Source organism: Balaenoptera physalus (assembly GCF_965194825.1).
Source record: "Balaenoptera physalus genome assembly, chromosome: 5".
Classification (NCBI taxonomy): Eukaryota; Metazoa; Chordata; class Mammalia; order Artiodactyla; family Balaenopteridae; genus Balaenoptera; species Balaenoptera physalus.
Window position 1 is genome coordinate 29,931,717 of NC_138884.1, and position 19,434 is coordinate 29,951,150.

Genomic DNA, 19,434 nt, shown 5'->3' on the forward strand with positions numbered 1-19,434 from the left:
CCTAGTCCTCGAGCATTAAATCGTGCATTCACAAATTCTTCCAGTCGCTGTTATTTTCAGTCCATTGTATCTACTTCCTGTCGGTCAAAGGTCAGGAGGCTTGGGTGGTGTAGAGGGAGATGGAAAGTTGACAGGAAAAAGAAATCTGGGCTCATTTGAGGGCCAACACATCGTAGAATGGGCAAGATAGCACCGATTTGTTGAAAACAAAGAGAGGTAAATGATCAACAGTTTTTCTTGTACGATGAGATCATTATCTGGATGTTACATGAATGAAAAAGTGTTTTCCCCCAAAGAGTCACGTCTCCAAAGGGTGACGCTCCCCTCTGTGATTGGGGGTGGGGAGAACATCATTATCCGCACTTGGGCTAAGTCTCCCACCTTCGCATCAAGGGTCCTCTTGATTTCATTATCTGTGGAGTAATTTTTGTCTCATGTTCAGCTTTGTGCTTAGTTCTCCTCTCTGGGTGAGGTTATTCTTCCTTGCATCTTGAACTTAATGTGTTTTGATCAACGTAGCCATTTGCATCATTGCAGAAAGTTCTCTTGGACAGTCCTGCTCTAAAACTGCAATTAGAATTTATCTGTGCTGGAAAATCTTGTGACTTTAAGATGTGATATCAATTTCCTACCACTTAAACGACAAAATTTAAGTAACGTTCTCACATCTTCTTCACTTAAACACGTGCGTTGACACTATACTTCATAGGACATGTCATTTTGTCTTTATTCTCCCTAATAACATTGCATTCGACCCTCAGAGACTGGGATGTCATTACACACACACACACACACACACACACACACACCCCAATGTTGAATATATGAAGAGAGAGAATAATTATATATATAAATAAATATACTAACATAAATATGTAGACTCTCCAAAATACTGTAGGCAGTGTCTGAAGTTGTAGTTTTCTGAATTTTAGCACATTGGCATGGTTTCATACTGATTTGTTTCTTGATTAAGTTAGTTTCACTTTTTGTTGGCTGAACCTTGTGGACGAGGAGATTTGATAGGATTTATGGCCAAACTCTTAGCGATAAGAAGGCCCACTGTTGGTTTGGCGTATCATCCATTTACGTGAAGACTAAGTTAGGGAAGGACAGAGACAGCATTTTCAGGGTCACCAGGAGACACTGATTCGTTCGTTCATTTGTTCAGGTAAGTTATCACACATGCCTTTTAAGGCGCCAAGGCCTTGCCTGCTATGCGCTATGCTAAGCACTTAGATTGAAGAGGAATGGGACAAAATCTTGGGGAGGAAAGCAGCTGTACAAAGGACTGCTTAACATTCAAGAGGAGAGTAAGCAAATAGAAGTTTGCACAGGTGCTCTGGATACACTGGAGCAGTCAGCTGTACCTGGTGCAGGTGACAGAGAGCCAGAGAAGGTAGAAAGGAAGGTGTTGCCAGTTTTCCTTCACACCAGATTGCAGTTACTCCAAATGAAAAAGATTAGTTCCTTGCCAAGCTCTCTCAGTGTTTTGAAAATTTTTCAGACCATGGGGAAGGGGGATCTTAAAAATGCCATTGAAAAGCATCATCTTACTGATTATGTCAGACACCTTCATGGAGATGTATCTTAATTTATTTACTCAATTTCCTACTGTCACCAACCTTCCTGGTTTGCTCAGGACCGAGGGGTGTCAGGACGTGGAACTTTGACTTCCAAAACAGGGACAGTCCTGGGAAAACTGGGATGGTTGGTCACCCTATTGTTGGATATTTAGATTGTTTCAAATATTTACTCATATAAACAGCACGGTGTTGAGTGTTTTGATGCCTATATATTTAGCTGCATTCTGCATTGTTTCCTTAGGTGAGATTCGTAGAGATGAAATGAATGGTTCAGTGACTCTGGGCGTGTTTGGAGCTCACAGCCCTGCATTGTACTTTTGCTGTTTTCAGCTAGATTGCTAAGAGTCTGCCTGGACATTTGTGCCACCTCTGCCTCCACAGGTTCTTAGGGAGATACACAGACGACACGGCCAGGTACATACTTGCTCTGTCGCTAGCTGTGGCACCCATTCTAAATTTCTAGCTGGCCAGATTGCATATGACTCCAGCTACCTTTTGTCTAGGCCAGAGGCTGATTCCAAAAGTTCAGGTGGACTCCCTGACCCCACTTTCCTATGACCACACCCTGATATGAGCTCACTGACCCTTAGTGCATGTGGTGGCAGGAAAAGGGTGAGATCAGATGAAACCCAAGGCAGGTGGTCTTTCTTCCCAATACAGGTTCAGCTATACTATCACCCCAGGCCTTCATTCCCAGCCACACAGGACGTTGCAAGCTTATCTTGGATCCACTGCTAGCCAGACCCCTGCCTCTCTTCAGACTCCTTCTGGTCAGGATAAGGAAGCCTTGAAAAGCCCCAGAGTTAGTGTGGAAATATGATGAGAGATGAACTAGTATTCACAAGTAAAAATATATTCAACCTGCCCCACAGTGCTGTATTGAGAGTTAACGCCATGAGGTGACCTACCTTCCTGTGGGACTTTAGTAACTGATATGCCTGGTAGGGGTCCAAGGTCTCATATCAAACTGTCCTTTGTAGTAAGAAGTATTAAAGGGTAGTCCTATTTCGAGCATTCTTAACATGTGCCCCAGGGGTCATGTGAACCCCTGAAACTGTGCAATATTATGTATGTGCCTTTTTCTAAGAAAAGGTTCTATTGCTTTTATTAGATTCTCAAAGCGGTCTGTGACCCGAAAAGGTATAAAAACTAGTTTGTGTATATTAAACACTGGGGAGTTTTCATCATTGCTTTTTTGTTTGTTTGTTCGTTTGATGCAGGACTTAACACCAGAGCTTTGAGGTAGGCATCAGTTTAGCAGTGATTTCAACAAGTAAATGATATGCACATTTACTTTCAACAAGTAAATGATATGATACGATTATTCATTAATGATTTAAAATTCCCTGAATTTTTTTCCCAGCTACTGTAGTGTTTGAGTTAAATTTGATTTTTTGCTGTTGTTTTGCTGTTATGAAATTGGTTCAGGTCTAGCTAATTTGTTTTTGTCCAGGCAGCATATGTAAACTCCGATTTAAAAGGTTTGTGGCACGGTTGTTAGCCTATATCTAGGCATTGTTCTGCATTATTTTTGGTGTATTCTTTTGTTTATATTACTAAGCTAAAGTTAGCACAGATAACACTAGGCTAGAAAATGGTGACAATAGTTTGAAAACAGGAAATTTTAGGCTTGTGTGTGTTTGGAACAGATGATCATAATGACAGAGCCAGTGGAGTGGAAACTTCCACCGGAGTGTTTTTTCCTTATTTTGCTCTATGAGAAAAGATGGTGCTTCCTGGAAAACAACTCAAGTATTTTAAAGCAAATGGTTTTCTTTTGTCCCTGCTTCATGGTTAATTTGTTTTTCTTTATTTTATTTACCCTGGTTGTATTATTATTATGGAAATTTAATATTTTTAATCAGTAAAGTAATTCCCAAAGTGCTTATTTTAGATATTTAACTATCTAAGTATATTAACCATTTACTGACATGGTTTTTAAAATAAATTAAAATTGTGAGAATATTATAACCACTGGACTTTGGGGGAAGAAATTTGTTTCTCTATTTTAAGTGTTCCCAACTTTACTTTTTTTTTTCTTTTTAACCCTCTAAATTCCATTCTTGAAAACAAAGTAGTTATACTTTGTCTAAGCTATTTCCTGACCAAGACTCTCTCCAGATGTATCCTGGAATTCTATATTTAAAAGAAAGGCTAAATTTATTCACTAATTGCAGAATAAAAAGAAGAGTATGCATTTCCATACAGAAATAAACTTTTTTGTGTGTGTACATCATTCCTAGATTTTAAAATATTAATTAATAGACTGTTTTTCAGAGCATTTTTTAACCATAAGTTTTTAAATCATGTAATATTTAAAAAATTATAATAGTAGTAAATGGAAGCTCCTTGAAAAAAAATCGGACTGCACAAAATCATATAAAATAAAAACATGAAACTGGTCTGGCCCTCCCATCCCTATTCCTGGAATGACCACATTTAACACTTCCGGTGTGTCTCCTTCCAGACCTGCTCTCTAAACATAGTTTACATGTACAAGCACACAATCATTTCAGACTAAATGAAATCATAAAGTTCTGTAACTCGCTTTTTAAAAAAATTTAACAATTATCTTGTGGGCACTTTTCACATATAAGTGAGATCTGTCTCACTTTTTTAAATGTTTTGCATCAACTTACTATTGTATAGATAGCTCGTAATTTATTTAAATTTAACCATTACCCTGCTGATGAAGTTTAGATTAAAACCTATCTTATTAAAAATAGCATTTTCATTTTGTGAAACCCATGTCTTCAACCGTTAACATTTTACAAACATTTTACAGATTTCTGAGATTATACGTAAATTTTGAATTCACAGTCATGACCTTCTTTCCTTAAATATCAGTCGTGAAATACCTTTTAAGAGATTTCAGAATAAGAAAGTTCCAGTTTCCTAGGATAATATAGGGTTAGTAAAATTACAGTGGTGATACTTTATGATGGAAAGGCAGTTGGCTCAAGAATATAGAAAGTGCTGTTCTTCAGTTTATCGGGTCAAGGTAAACGCGAGGATTCAGCAACTAGAGAGACCTGAATGCAGTCATCAGAGGTCTTTCTGAACTGCTCGAACAGAATGGGCTTGTTAATGGGCTACTTGGGACCTGTGTGCTGAGAGTTCAGAGAAGCCTTAACTCAGAGGAAGTTGAGGGAAGCTGCAAAGAAGAGGTATTGAGCTGACTCTTAAAGACTGAGTAGGATCATTGGGTGAGAGAGAGAGGATGTGTTAGACTCAAAACAAAACAACAAAATGTGCACGTTGGCTGGAGACGCCAGGCAGGTAAGTATGGTTTTGAAGAACCTTGTATGCCAACCTGTAAAGGGAGTTTGGACTACCCTAATAACAACTATGGACTTCTTTTTTCTTTCCCTGAGGTCTTTTCATTTAAGTTCACTGACTCTCCTCTCCGCAATCACTGTGATGAACAGAAAACTTGAAAAGCATCCCGTGGAGGCTTTGAGGGCTTCACAATGGGTGAAGCGCTGTGGCAGATACAAAAAAAATTTAAGGAATGGTCTCGGCTTTCAAAGAACTCGGGAAAATAATTCACAGGCATTTGGAACATTTGGAGATGTACATAGTAAAATAACAGATGGTTCCAAACTGTCCATAGCCATGCAGAAGACTTTCCAGGGCAGTATCTGATGGATGGCCAAGACTCCAGAGGGAAGGTGTGGCGAGAAAAAGGGAAAGTTTGGACAGAACCTTGGAGAATAGATTAGGTTTCCAACAGTAGAAAGGAGTTCAAACATATTCGCCAATAGGATAAATATTGTCAACAGAGACAAGAAGGGAGAAGATAAACTACCTTGGCAAGAGCAAAGGCTTGAGAAGATAAAGAATTAGATAGATGAAAGCTTTAAAGGACCTCTATGTTTGTTTCTTTAATTCTATTTTAAGAAGCAACCTAATTCTGTCTATTGATTGGACTAGTGGTTCTCAAGTCTTGGTGGCACATATGAATCACCTGGTGAGCATTTAAAACTACCTATGCTGGTGCTAGGGCTGCTGCCCTACGCTCCAGTTTAGTTGGCCTGAGGTGAGACCCCCAGGCATCAATCTTTTTTTAAGTAAATTTCTCTAGATATTTCTTACCTAGAGTTAGAGTTGAGAATCACTGGACCACCCTGACCTCTTCTCTTTGCCCATCCATTTATTGGCTATTTCTTCAATAATTAGCTCTTCCAGTAGAAGTACAGGGAAGCGATTAGGGAGTCTTGGAAAGCATTGTACCAAGCCTGTGTTGCATCAGTTACAGCAGAGAAAGCTCAGAAAACAAGTGTGTGCAGCATTCGCAATGTTTTTCTTTAAAACTGAGCCCGTTTGCCATTTAGGCAAATTAGACATATTTTGTGAGTTTGTTAATAATACTATTACAGTTCGTGGTTTGGGGCTAATCCATACTGAAATTTTTTTCTTCCCACAAGGTAATGGGACTCCATCTGTACTTTCTTGCCAATGTGTACATACCCATACTCTGTAGGTATGTGATAAACCTGTATTAGAACCTTGCTTCCATGTGACAAGTCTGTCTTCAGTATGATGTGTGCAGTTGGCTTAAATACAGAAATTATTTAAAAGAACAGTTCCTTTAAAATGAAGTATAAAAATTCCTCTCATATCTGCAGAGTTTTTTGTTTTGTTTTGTTTTGTTTTGTTTATTTTATGGCTGTGTTGGGTCTTCGTTTCTGTGCAAGGGCTTTCTCTAGTTGCGGCAAGCGGGGGCCACTCTTCATCGCGGTGCGTGGGCCTCTCACTATCGCGGCCTCTCTTGTTGCGGAGCACAGGCTCCAGACGCGCAGGCTCAGTAGTTGTGGCTCACGGGCCCAGCTGCTCCGCGGCATGTGTGATCTTCCCAGACCAGGGCTCGAACCCGTGTCCCCTGCATTGGCAGGCAGATTCTCAACCACTGCGCCACCAGGGAAGCCCTGTAGAGTTTTTAAAACAAATGAATTGATGGTTTATGCACCTCTACCTTGCCTGACAAATCCTTGTCAGCCAAATTGCAAATGGGCTGGGCAGATTGCAGTCATGTCAATGTCCCCAGAATGCATAGAAAGTGTGAGAACTTCCATATTTTTATCCATGGTTCCTTTGACTGGCATATTCAGCAGATACTGACTGAGCACCTCCTTGGGACTAGGAGAAGAAAGATGAAAGGTGAAAAGACATGGCTCCAGCCCTCAAGAAGCTCACTTGTAGGGATGTCAAAGGGTAACTGGGAACGAGGGGGAAATGGAGAGCTTGGAGGGGGCCACTTAGGGACGGTGCCCTGAAATCTGAGCTAAATCCAGGGGGTGGATTATGTGCCAAGGGACAGCCTGTATCAGGGCCAGAGGCAGGACAGAAGCAGAGTGTTAGGGGACCTGCAAGCATTTCCCATGTGGTTGGAAGGCAGAGAGGCAAGAAGTGAGGCTGGAGAGATAGGGAGAGGCTGGAAGAGCCCCATGTGCCCTGCCAGAGAGTTTGGCCTTATCCTGTAGGCAATAGGCAGTCACTAAACATAGGGAATGGGTAGATGGCAGTGCAAATACTCCGAGCATTTTGGTATTTAATTTGACAGTCTGATCTAAATGTATTTCCATTGGGATCCGTGGACTCTCCATGCTGTTCTCTTCTGAGGTTAATATAGTAGCCAAAGTTAATCTTGAAACCCTGAGATGGGACACCGGTATCAGAGTATGGTGCTTTTTTTTTTTTTTTTTAATATTTTAATTTATTTATTTATTTATTTTTGGCTGTGTTGGGTCTTCGTTTCTGTGCGAGGGTTTTCTCTAGTTGCGGCAAGCGGGGGCCACTCTTCATCGCGGTGCGCGGGCCTCTCACTATCGTGGCCTCTCTTGTTGCAGAGCACAGGCTCCAGACGCGCAGGCTCAGTAATTGTGGCTCACGGGCCTAGTTGCTCCGCAGCATGTGGGATCTTCCCAGACCAGGGCTCGAACCCGTGTCCCCTGCATTAGCAGGCAGATTCTCAACCACTGCGCCACCAGGGAAGCCCGAGTATGGTGCTTTTAAAGCTGCTTCAACATGCAGACCTGCTGGTGATATCTTTTTACTGCATCATTTATTCAACTTCAGGTTGAAGTCACTATTGCATGTAGGAAATGACAACAGAATAAATGTTTGCATAGTTCTTCTCAAGCACACCTGCTCATTTTCCAGTAGATGAAACGTTTTTTTCACATGCATTTTGTTTAAAATTGCTTGGAGTGTTTTTGAGGGTTTCTAGAAAACGTGTCCTTTTTGTCTGTTACTGCTCTGTAGGATTGGCGAAGCAATGTACAGCTTTCTCCGGGGCTACCAAGGCAGCGAGGATAAAAATAGGGCAAACTTTAAGAATCCCAGATATTTTCAGATAACAAAGACTGATTTATGTGGACCCGTTTTGTGCTCAGACAAAACATAGAGAAGCTTTTGTGCTGTGATTAGCAAGGGTGCTGATGTCAGTTCTCTTGTCGAGCATCAAGCTTTATTCTGTGGCTAAATTGTGCTTTGTACCCTAATCCAGAGAACCTTTGTATCTGCCTTATTAAAGTGTGTAGTTTATGTAATTGCTTTTGTTTTCCAGTTTAATCTGTGCCAGATTCAATGAGAGTGACTCATTTTGTGACTGAGACAAACATTCACATTTGGACCACATTAAAAATAAATAAATAAGTGGCAGGTGCTGCTTGGCTAAATTCTGTGTTTTCATGCTGTAATTTCCTGCTGCAGGGTTCATCTCTTAGATAATGTCTTCTCAGCCTCTGTAATCCCTAGCCCAATCTGTCTAGTGCCCCGCAATTCACTGCTGTTCATTTCTTGGCTATGTATTTTAGTTTCCAAGGGCCTATTACATTTTAACAGTATCATTTCAAGAGGGAAGCAAAGAAATGTTTGGGGGAGCCACAGTCAACTGGATGACAAAGAGTGACACATGAGCTGTAGCAAAGGGACATATTTCTTTCTATTCTCTTTTTTGTCATTTTCCCAAGGTGTTTTGTGTGCGTGTTTTGGTAAAGCTCAGTTATGTTGTATTATGATGTAAATGTTCAGTATTTTTCTCAAGTGGAAGAGGTTTTGAAAGCACACGCCTTTCTATTCAGGGTGGCCAATACATCTAATATAATAGTCTCAAAAATTTTACAACTTCATAGTCTTAGGGGAATTCTGTTTATTGTACAAATATTTCTAAGTACTCGGCCCTTGCTCTGCATTGAGTATGTAATGGCAAATAAAGCAGACATGGTCACTGTCTTCTCGGACTTCATGGTCTGCTTGGGGAGTTAGATACTAAATAAATACAAAGAAAAATTGGATTGCAAAATTACAGAAATCACTACATAGGTATGTGATGGGGTCCCTAACATTATGCCCTGCTCTACAACCGGTGGTGGTTGAGTTGAGGGTGGTCAGGGAAGGGAAGGCCTAAAGGTCAAAGTCTGCCTGGCAAAGAGAGGAAAGAACATCCCGGACTTAGGAAACAGCATGTGCAAAGTCCCTGAGGCAGGAGACAGTTTGGCCTCCTATAAACCAGCGGTCTGCAACCTTTTCGGCAGCAGGGACCTGTTTCGTGAAAGACAGTTTTTCCACGGAGTGGGTGGGGTGGAGGGGAGATAGGGTTTGTTCTGGTGGTGACGCGAGAGATGGGGAGCGACAGATGAAGCTTCGCTCGCTAGCCCGCCGCTCACCTCCTGCTGTGCGGCCTGGTTCCTAACAGGCCACGGGCCAGTACCGGTCCATGGATCAGGGGTTGGGAACCCCTGCTGTAAACCATATGATGAGAAGGGAGAAGTGACAATGGGTGAAAACTTAAGAGAAAAAAAAAGACCGTATTTAAATGGTTAGAGATGAACTATATACAAGCACAGCAGTATGGCACTATTTAGTATAGGGACAGATAAACCTCCGAACAGTCCTGCAGCCCGAGAGCTTTTCTGAAGTGCAGTATAGAAATTGATGCCTGTAATACTTAGTCTGAGTCATTGGGGAATGGATGAATTATGTTCAATGAATTATGTAGTAAGGCATTTTAGAAAGATTTCCATGAAAGACATTAAAGTTTTAAAAAGTCATTTCTGTATTTAAAGACAGAACCTTCACTATCTGGAGAAATCACTTTTACAAAAAGATGTGATTCCTTGATGGCCCTGGATAAGTGACATAATACTGTGTTTTCCTTTCTCTTTACTTCTCTATTCCCTTTTTAAGCTTACTGTTTGATAGGGAGGTGTCTGTGAAGGCATCCTTTTACTAAGAGATGATATTTATTTATTTTGAAATAAATAGATGTCATATATTAACTAAATGGATTTTTATAATCCAGAAGCCAGTGCTAATAAGTTCATGTGAATTTAACACTTTATGACTTTTCAGTATTACCTAAAGCATCTCTTGACCTCCAACACTACCTTCTCCTTCTGGACACCAATCGTTTGCTTTTAACTTTGAGCTGCAGTCAGACCAAGAAGTTAATTTAAAATATTAATGATATTAAAGAACTACTTACATAATATTTTTAGGTCTTTGTGATTTTTCTACTGATCTTCTTATTAAAGGATTGCATAAGTTTTTCCATGAAGGAATGCCTGTGCATTTAGCAATAGTCCAGCATATATTTTACCAGGATTGCTATAATCTCAAATATTTGCATGTATGCTAAGTGTTTTCTTCATAATTAGTAAACTCGTTGAGAATAGGGATCATGAATTATCTTCTTGTATTTCTTCCCACAAGTACCTAGCATGACGTTTACAGTATAATCAATAACTTATTGACTAGTTATCTCATTGATTTAATTCTTAATATCTAAATTTTCTTCGATGGGTTCAATTTAAAGAATCTACTAAAATGTTAAATCTTAAGTTAGTCTACTAAAATGTTAAATCTTAAGTTATCACCCTAGTTAATTCAGTTATCAGTACAGGTGTCCAAGTTACTGAAGACCAAATGAGCTGGTTTTATGCACCACTCCGGCCCCTTAGTTCTCGTTTCTCTGCTTCAGACCATTGCCACAGCTTCCTAGCTGTGACTCCATCAATGAACTACAAGTCAAAAGTGACTCATGTCAGAATTTATTTAAAAATTTGGTGAAGATGGAGGCTGAGACTAAACATCTATTGGAGAAGTAGATGTGGATTTTAGCTAGTCCCCCTTTCTTTCTCTCTGTTTACATGTATTTTTCAAGATAAAATGAAGCAGTTTTTAGTTGATACCACAATGCCTTTTGTGTTACAGATGCCAAAGTTCTGCAAAAGAAAAAAAAAAATAGACCCTATCATGTCATACTAATATTGCTTTTGGTGATGATAAATTTAGTAGGTTTTTAAAAAATAGGCTGATATATATGTTAAGGAAGAAACAGAAATAATGTTTTGGGTGAAGTTGGCTTAGGTTACAGTACCAGCATCATGAGCATTCTTGGTCTTATTAGACTGTAGGCGGAGCACCAAACTCATAATACTGCTCCGAAGAAAATTTCTGAAAACGCCATAAGCGTAAAGCTGTCATTACCCCAGGTTATCACTGGAAGAGACATACTTTGTCTCGGTTACACTTTTCCAGAACTAAAGGACTGAGATGGGACTGGTGCTCCATCATGTTCTCCAAATGAATGGAAGTGTACAATGGCCATGAAGAAGATTGGATTCCCTTGGGGTTTATAAATTGCCCTGTTTCTCAGTCCTTCCACTTCTTGAGTGTCCTCTTTGGGAGATCTTTGTCTGTTTGGTCTGGAGTAGAGAATGTCTCTTAGTAGGTGACTGAGTCTTGCCAACGTCGGCCTCTTTTTGATCTAGCTGACTGCCCGCTGAGGAAGACCGTCACAGAGGAGTAAAGGCTTCATTTTGTCTCCTGACAGAGACGTTGGGTTTAAAGACTGATGAAGCCTGCCATTTCAGACAATCGGTTCTGCTTTTATTATTTGATCAATGTAGAGTTTAAAGAGAGTAATAGTGAAAGAATTTTAGGCTTCTTTAGGTATAATATCAAACTCAAAATTTACCAAAACTTGTGGAGGGAATACATGTTGAGTGTAGGTCCGGGTTGCCAATATATGTTTGTTGGGAAGAGAAGGAGAAAGATTTTTTTTTTTTAAGTTGTATCCCATTCTTGAGAATATAGATTTTATCTGTAGTCCATGTCTTTGCTTACCTTCCAGGTGAGAGACCAGGAAAGCTTCTAAACCATTTTTTCTCCTCCCTACTCCTTGCCCCCTTCCTCCTACCCATCCCCCAACAAAAAAAGAAGAGAGAGAGAAACCTATAACTTAAAATATGGCATGATATTAAGGCATGAGAAAAACATTGCTTTTTTAAAAAAATTGTGGTGAGATATACATAACATAAAATTTACCATAGTAATCATTTTTAAGTGTACAGTTCAGTAGCATTAAGTACTTTTACATTGTTGTGCAACCATCACCGTCATTTATCTCCAGAACTTTTTCATCTTCTCAAACTGAAACTCTACCCGTTAAACACTAACTCCCCATCCCCCTTCCCCCTAACCCCAGGCAACCACCATTTTGCTTTCTCTCTCTGCGAATTTGATTACCGTAGGTACCTCATATAAATAGAATCCTACAATTTTTGTCCCTTTGTGACGGGCTTATTTCATTTACCATAACATCTCAAGGTTTATACAGATTGTAGCATGTGTCAGAATTTTCTTTTAAGGCTGAATAATATTTCATTGTATATATTTCATTTATCTCTTCATTCATCAATGGACACTTGGGTTGCTTCCACCTTTTGACCATTGTGAATAATGCTGCTATGAACATGGGTGTACAGATATGTCTCTGAGAGACCCTGCTTTTCATACTTTTGAGTTAGATACCCACACTGGAATTTTTTGAAGGACCGCCATACCGTTTTCCACAGTAGTTACACCATTTTACGTTCGCACCAGCAATGCACAAAGGTTCCAATTTCTTCATATCCTGGCCCACACTTGTTATTTTCTGCTTTTTTGATAATAGCCATTCTAATGTGTATGAAGTGGTATCTCATTGTGCATTTCTCTACTGATAGTGATGTTGAACATCTTTTCTTGTGCTTATTGGTCATTTGTATATCTTTCTTGGGGAGTCTATTCAAGTCCTTTGCCCATTTTTTAATTGGGTTGTATATTTTTGTTGTCACTGCTGAGTCGTAGGAGTTCTATATGTGTTCTAGCCATTAATTTCTTATCAGATATATGATTTGCAAATATTTCCTCCCATTCTGTGAGGTGTCTTTTCACTCTTTGATCATGTTCTTCAAAAATATAAAAGTTTTAAATTTTGATGCAATCCAGTTCCCCTGGCGTTTCGTTTCCTGTGCTCTTACTGTCATAATCAAGAAATCATTACCAAACCTAATATCATCAAGGTTTTTCCGTTTTTGTTTTTCTAAGAATTTTCTAGTTTTAGCTCTTACATGTAGGTCTTTGATCCATTTTGAGTTAATTTTTATTTGATACAGTGAGAGTCTAACTTTATTCTTTTGCACTTGGATATCCAGTTTTCCCAGCACCATTTGCTTTTTATATTTAGTAAAAACTAAATCTTCCTTGGTTTGTTGACTTGATATTACATATCAATGTAATAGCTTCTGATTAGCAATCGGTGTCTTCTGATGTTTTATCAGAAGATCTAATAGAAAACAATAAATGTGTATACACACATTATTAAGTTAATTGAGGAAGCATCAGTAAACTTTGCTGGAGTGGTGGATTATTCTGTGGAAACAAAACATTGTCTATGACTTTCTCTAGTCAATGCATTTATAAAATTGCTTTGACAAATGTGCATCTTGAAAGATTTCTCTCAAGTTAACACTGGATGGATGTTTTTGTTTTGTTCCTAGGCCTGGAAGAGGAGATGGTTTGTGTTACGCAGTGGCCGTTTAACTGGAGATCCAGATGTCTTGGAATATTACAAAAATGATCATGCCAAGAAGCCTATCCGTATCATTGATTTAAATTTATGTCAGCAAGTTGATGCTGGATTGACATTTAACAAAAAAGAGTTTGAAAACAGCTACATTTTTGATATCAACACCATTGACCGGATTTTCTACTTGGTCGCAGACAGTGAAGAGGAGATGAATAAGTGGGTTCGTTGTATTTGTGACATCTGTGGGTTTAATCCTACAGAAGAAGGTAAGTTCAAGATTTTGTGACTCAACCTGAGTTCTCTTTTATTACTACATTGTAAAAACCGTTGTAAAATTCTTTGTTATTTCAGTTACACAATATAATTTTTTTTTATAATAGTAACAACATTTAGAAAAAGCAAACCTTTTAATCAGTTTAGGGCGAAATTTTTATAGATTTTAGAAAGAGAGACTACCATTGTGGGGCAGTGTCTAAATAATGTCCTGAAGAAGATGACAAGAAGACATGCTTATTTAAGAGCATTTCTTGAGTTCCAAGGTAAATATTAAGTTGAACCTTAACACTGCTGATACTTGATATTTCAACCTGTTAAAATAACATTTTCATGCGGCTCAACTTAATTCTTTGGGAGTTTTTTTTAATTGAAGTATAGTTGCTGTACAGTATTATATGTTACAGGTATACAATATAGTGATTCACAATTTTTAAAGGGTATGCTCCATTTATAGTTATTATAAAATATTGGCAATATTCCCTGTGTTGTACAGTATATCCTTATAGCTTGTTTTATACATGATAGTTTGTACCCCTTAATCCCCTACCTCTCTCTTGCCCCTCCTCCTTCCCTCTCCCCACTGAACCACTGATTTCATCTCTATATCTGTGAGTCTGCTTCTTGTTTGTTATACTCGCTAGTTTGTTATATTTTTTAGATTCCACATATAAGTGATATCATACAGTATTTGTCTTTCTTTGTCTGACTTATTTCACTTAGCATAACACCCTCCAGGTCTATCTATGTTGTTGCAAATGGCAAAATTACTTCTTTTTGATGGCTGAGTAGTATTCCACTGTGTGTGTGTGTGTGTGTGTGTGTGTGTGTGTGTGTGTGTGTGTGTGTGTGTGTGTGTGTACACACACCACATCTTCTTTATCCATTCATCTAATGATGGATACAGGAGTTATTTTTTAAACTGTATTGGATTATGGAGTTATGAAATAGCCAAGGTGACTGTCAATACCTATGAAAAGCAAATGAGAATCAGTCACAAAACATGATGAAAAAGTAACAAATATACGAATTTACTTAACACAAATGTCCTAAAAAAAGCATGGAGGAAGAGGGGTCTCAAGTTTTGAAAAAGAGGTAGTGAAGAAAAGCTTCTTGGAGAAAGACCAATTGTGAACTGTAGGCTTTTGAAGGAAGTATTGTTATATCTACATAAATGAAAGGAGGGATGCAGAACCTGCAGGCTTAGGGGCTAGGGAAGGGCCCAGAGGTGGAGTAGACTCCTAGAGGGCAGAGGGCTATGAATGATAAAGGCAAGGGGAGACTTGCTTGAGGATCTGAGATTTGAGTGCCTTTCCTGGGAGGAGCTGAGTGATTAAAGGCCTCAAGAAGAATTTTTTTTTTTTTTAAATAAATTTTTATTTATTTTCGGCTGCATTGGGTCTTCATTGCTGCATGCGAGCTTTACCTAGTTGCGGCGAGCGGGGTCTACTCTTCATTGCAGTGCGCGGGCTTCTCATTGCGGTGGCTTCTCGTTGTGGAGCATGGGCTCTAGGTGCACGGGCTTCAGTAGCTGTGGCACGCGGGCTCAGTAGTTATGGCTCGCGGGCTCTAGAGCGCAGGCTCAGTAGTTGTGGCACACAGGCTTAGTTGCTCCGCAGCATGTGGGATCGTCCCAGACCAGGGCTCAAACCCCTGTCCCCTGCATTGGCAGGCGGATTCTTAACCACTGCGCCACCAGTTAAGTCCCTCAAGAAGAATTTTACAAGCGGAATTCCTCTTTGGGTGCTTTTATATCGCTGTCATGACCTTTTATATTCCCTGTCTACTTCTGTACTTCTCTTCCTTTTTAAACAAACACTGAGAACCCACAGAGGGGACTCCAATACTAATTTAGGTTTGCAGAGCCAAGAATCAGAAATAAAGGCGACCTTATTAAATAGGGTCTTTGACCCTGTTGTCTTCATGGTTATACTCACATTGACAAGCATGCATTTCCAAATATCTATATTTAGGAGTGCTGGAGATTCAGTGAGGAGTGGAAAAATTGTGTTAACAATCCACTTCAAGAGTTAGATTGAAGTGAAACAGTCATCATCTCTAATTAGCTCAGGTCAGCATGCTGTTTCCTCTCTGGCCAGGCAGCCCCCAGGAGAAGGAGGCTTCCAGGGCTGGGATTGGCCCAGTGGGCTGGGGGAAACCCCTTGCTGAGGAAATCTAGAATGCTCGAGGGAAAACAGCGCTGAGAAAGGGAAGGAGGCGTCTGATTTAGACTGGAGGCTAATGACCTAGAGCTCTTCAACAGAGTTCTACTGATTAAAAAGCCTCAAGCAATTGTTGCACATGTGGAATTAAAGCTTCAGTTGTTTTTGTAAAGTTACTAAATATGTTCACATTTTAAGTGGGCCTGCTGGTATTACTTCTAACTCCAATAAAACTCCTTTCCCTTCTTGTTTGCATACATGATCTATATTTGAGTGCAGCAGAGGATTTTTCAGTTAAAGTCACAGATGAGATCGCTCTCTTTTTAATGGTTAACAGCCCCTCAGTAATGATAATTATTGGATTTAGACCTCACATTCATTTCCTTGTATGATGGATTTTCAGCTAAAATAATTTAAGTGGTTGTATAATCTTTGTGTTGATGTTGTTCTTTTGCCTGCTACCTTTTCAGTTTAGAATTTGGGGGGATATAAAGGCAGATTTCTGTCTCCATTGGTTGCCTGTACAGATCAAGCAGATCTGAAAGACTACAGTAGGTGTTCTTCTGTCTCTTTTTGTTTTCTTTATAATTGTCCGATTTTGCAAAGGATATGAGATGCCCTCTTAGTGCGTTCTCCGGTTAAGGAATGTGAGTGTGTAAATTTTGGAAGCACTTTTGGGGGTGGTTAGAGTTGAGAACCCCCAAAATAAGAATTTGTCATGCTCAAGTGTCCCAGATTAGCTTTGCAAGTTTTAAGGCAAGGAGTCTGGTCCATCTGTCCACCTTAGACTGATTCTTATCATCTGGGAGCCAGTCAGCTCTGGGAAGTAGATAGGTTTTGTCTGCTTTAGAACATTAATTCAGTAATCTACCGAGTTATTTGAGTTTGCCAGTACTCCACTAGGCTTTGGGCATTCATTCAACCGATACATATTAGGTGGCCAGTTAGGCAGACAGATGAGAGGTATTATAGACAGGGAACTGAGCATCTAGTGAGAGAAGAGTCATACCCAAAATAATTCATTACAGTTGATAAGTGCAAGTTAGACATATATGTATGTACATGTATGTGTTCACATTTTTTAATATAAATCATACTTGAACATATATTAAAGTGTTAATATATAACATTAAGGTATAATTTTATATATTAAAGTATGATACTGTGGGAGTGTGTAAATACAGTTTTTGCCCTCATAGAGCTTTAAGTCAGTCTAGTAGGAGAGACAGGCAAATAATCTAGGAATTATAATACCAGTTGTTAGGTGCTCTGCTAAAAGAAAAAAAAAAGCATAGATAGCAGCTGATTGCATCTCAGGAGGATCAGGAAAAGCCTAGGTAGTTTTAAATGGCTCTGTGACTATAACTGATACTGTACTGAGAACTTTATTTTTGTCCTTAGAGGAACATCTTCATTGGCATTAGTAGTCAGAATCAGTTACAATGCCTGTGTTCACTTCATAAACTTACTAGTATAGGGAGGGGGAAAGTTTCAAAACTTGAAAGCCGCCTTTTCAGTGGCAAAACTCCCAAATTCTTATAAAACAGATTAGAAGTATATTTGCCTTGAGTGAAGCTCTCAATTTGTGAACTTGTAATCTTCACAATATCCATAAAAGGGGAAGTTGTAAGAAAATTAATAATATGATTAATCAAATTTGATGTATATAACCTGAGTTGGTTACCAAGAGTAGCTATTCTAATCACAGATCATTTTTATCTGTTCATTAAAATAAGTCCCTAAGGACTTCAGTTTGCTGAAGTCAAAATACTTCAGTTTGCTGAAGTCAAAATACTTCAGTTTAAATACTTTTAAATATAGTTCCTGATCTATATCTAAATTCAACTGTGCTTATTTTTTCGATTCTATAATTTAGATGTTTTTACAAGTTCATCCTGGCCATCTCCCAAATAACCACAGTTAGAAATGTCTTACTAGACTCTGTGGGAGACTTGAGTTTGTTGGAATAAATCAGTGAAAGATGAGCAATCCTTCATTGTGTAGTATCAAGGAGCCACACAAATAGTTTTATTTTGCTCTATAATTTTGGCTTTTGAGGCATAGTAGCAAAACTGCAAAAAGCCTTTAAAAGCCAACCATTGTATTTCCCTATTCATTTGTAGTAGCTGACTTTGCTAGATGCCTTCTTCAAAATTCCACATATTTAAAGCTTTGTATCAAATTCTAAACTGCAGAGAACTGCTGTTATCCTTTGTGATCACATTCATACAGTTTAATATGACAAGGGGAATATCAAAATGTCTTTGTTCTTCCATTAACTTTACTACCTGCTTTATATTCTCCTGCTTCCTCCACTCACTGTATAATAAGGGCTTTTGTCTTTACCTAGATCTGTCCCCTGAGCCCTGTGTTCTTCCCTTTTCAGACAGCCGAATATGCTCCCACTCCTGGCGTAAAATTAATAACACGAAATGATTTTTCACTAAAACTAGTTTCAGGGTAGACGTGGGAAGAAATAGACTATGCTTGGTATTACAGCCTGAGAACATAACTATCCCCAATCCCTAGGAGAATAACTAATTTTCTCCTGAAAACAAAAGGAAAGGGGAAAATTCTGACCTGTGTTTTGATTCCAGGAACCTCTCAAAATATCATTACCATGTTATTTCCGCTGCCCCAGGTGACCATTGCTATTATTGAATACTCAGAATGCTGGCAGGCTGAATCTGTTTTTCAATTCTAGCTCATTGCACTGTGTGTGGTTCCTATGAATGCTTTTATTTAGTAGACTTGAGACCAAGAAACTAATTTCTTTTGTTTTTCTTGGAAATGTGCAGATTTATTTTTGTTTCTACACGAGGTGGAAGCTGTAAAATCTGCTAAACAAGTGCCAGGAAACTCAGCCTTAGGGCTGAACGCAACTAACTTGGTGCAGAGGCTCCTGGTCTCATTTCAGGTGCAAGTTTACAAAGTTGCCTCTTAATCAGTTGAGTTGCTTTTCTCAAAATGCCCAGATAATACTGGCTTAAAAAAAAAATAGTGTGATTCTCTGATATTCTTCCTTTTAGAAAAGTAGGTAAACTAATGTGAGAATATACACACGCTGCCATTCCTGCAAAGCAGTGCTTCTTAATTAGGGAACTTAAATTTCATTTTATTTACTTTTTTATACAGGTATAACTTATTACTGTGTAAGGCACAGATCTTAAGTTTACAGTTCAATATAGTTTTATATATCCATTCTGTATCTATACATAGAAATGTGTGAAACCGCCACTCAAATCAAGAAATGGAACAATTCCAGTCCCCTAGGTTTTCTCACGTTTCTTCCCAGTAAACACCCAGAAAAAAGTTCAAATGTAACCATTATTTTGCTTCTATCACCATAGATTAGTTTTCCCTATACTTGAACTTTACACAAACAAAACCATTGAGTCTGGCTTCTTTTTTCCAATAGTAAGTCTGTGAGATCCATCTATGTTGCATGTCGCAGGAGTTCAGCATCCTATGTAGCATTCCACTGTGTGAATATATCGTAAATTATTGATCTATTCAAATGTTGATAGACATTTGGCTTGTTTCCAGTTTTTAGTTAATA

The 19,434-nt window shown here is 38.9% G+C and overlaps 1 protein-coding gene and 1 long non-coding RNA gene across 6 annotated transcripts in view; one reads left to right on the top strand and one right to left on the bottom strand.

The window, feature by feature from the left end:
* Window positions 1-7,594, bottom strand: part of LOC309661644 — a 28,640-nt gene extending 21,046 nt beyond the window's left edge. The window contains exon 1 of the long non-coding RNA XR_014264132.1: window positions 7,382-7,594. This is a non-coding gene — a long non-coding RNA (uncharacterized lncRNA). The remainder of the gene's footprint in view (window positions 1-7,381) is intronic.
* GAB1 (GRB2 associated binding protein 1) overlaps window positions 1-19,434 on the top strand; it is a 125,021-nt gene that overhangs the window by 70,017 nt on the left and 35,570 nt on the right. For all 5 annotated transcript variants that reach the window (XM_082463366.1, XM_082463368.1, XM_082463367.1 and 2 more), the window contains exon 2: window positions 13,412-13,706. In XM_082463366.1, coding sequence (XP_082319492.1) covers window positions 13,412-13,706 — 295 coding nt within the window. The remainder of the gene's footprint in view (window positions 1-13,411; window positions 13,707-19,434) is intronic.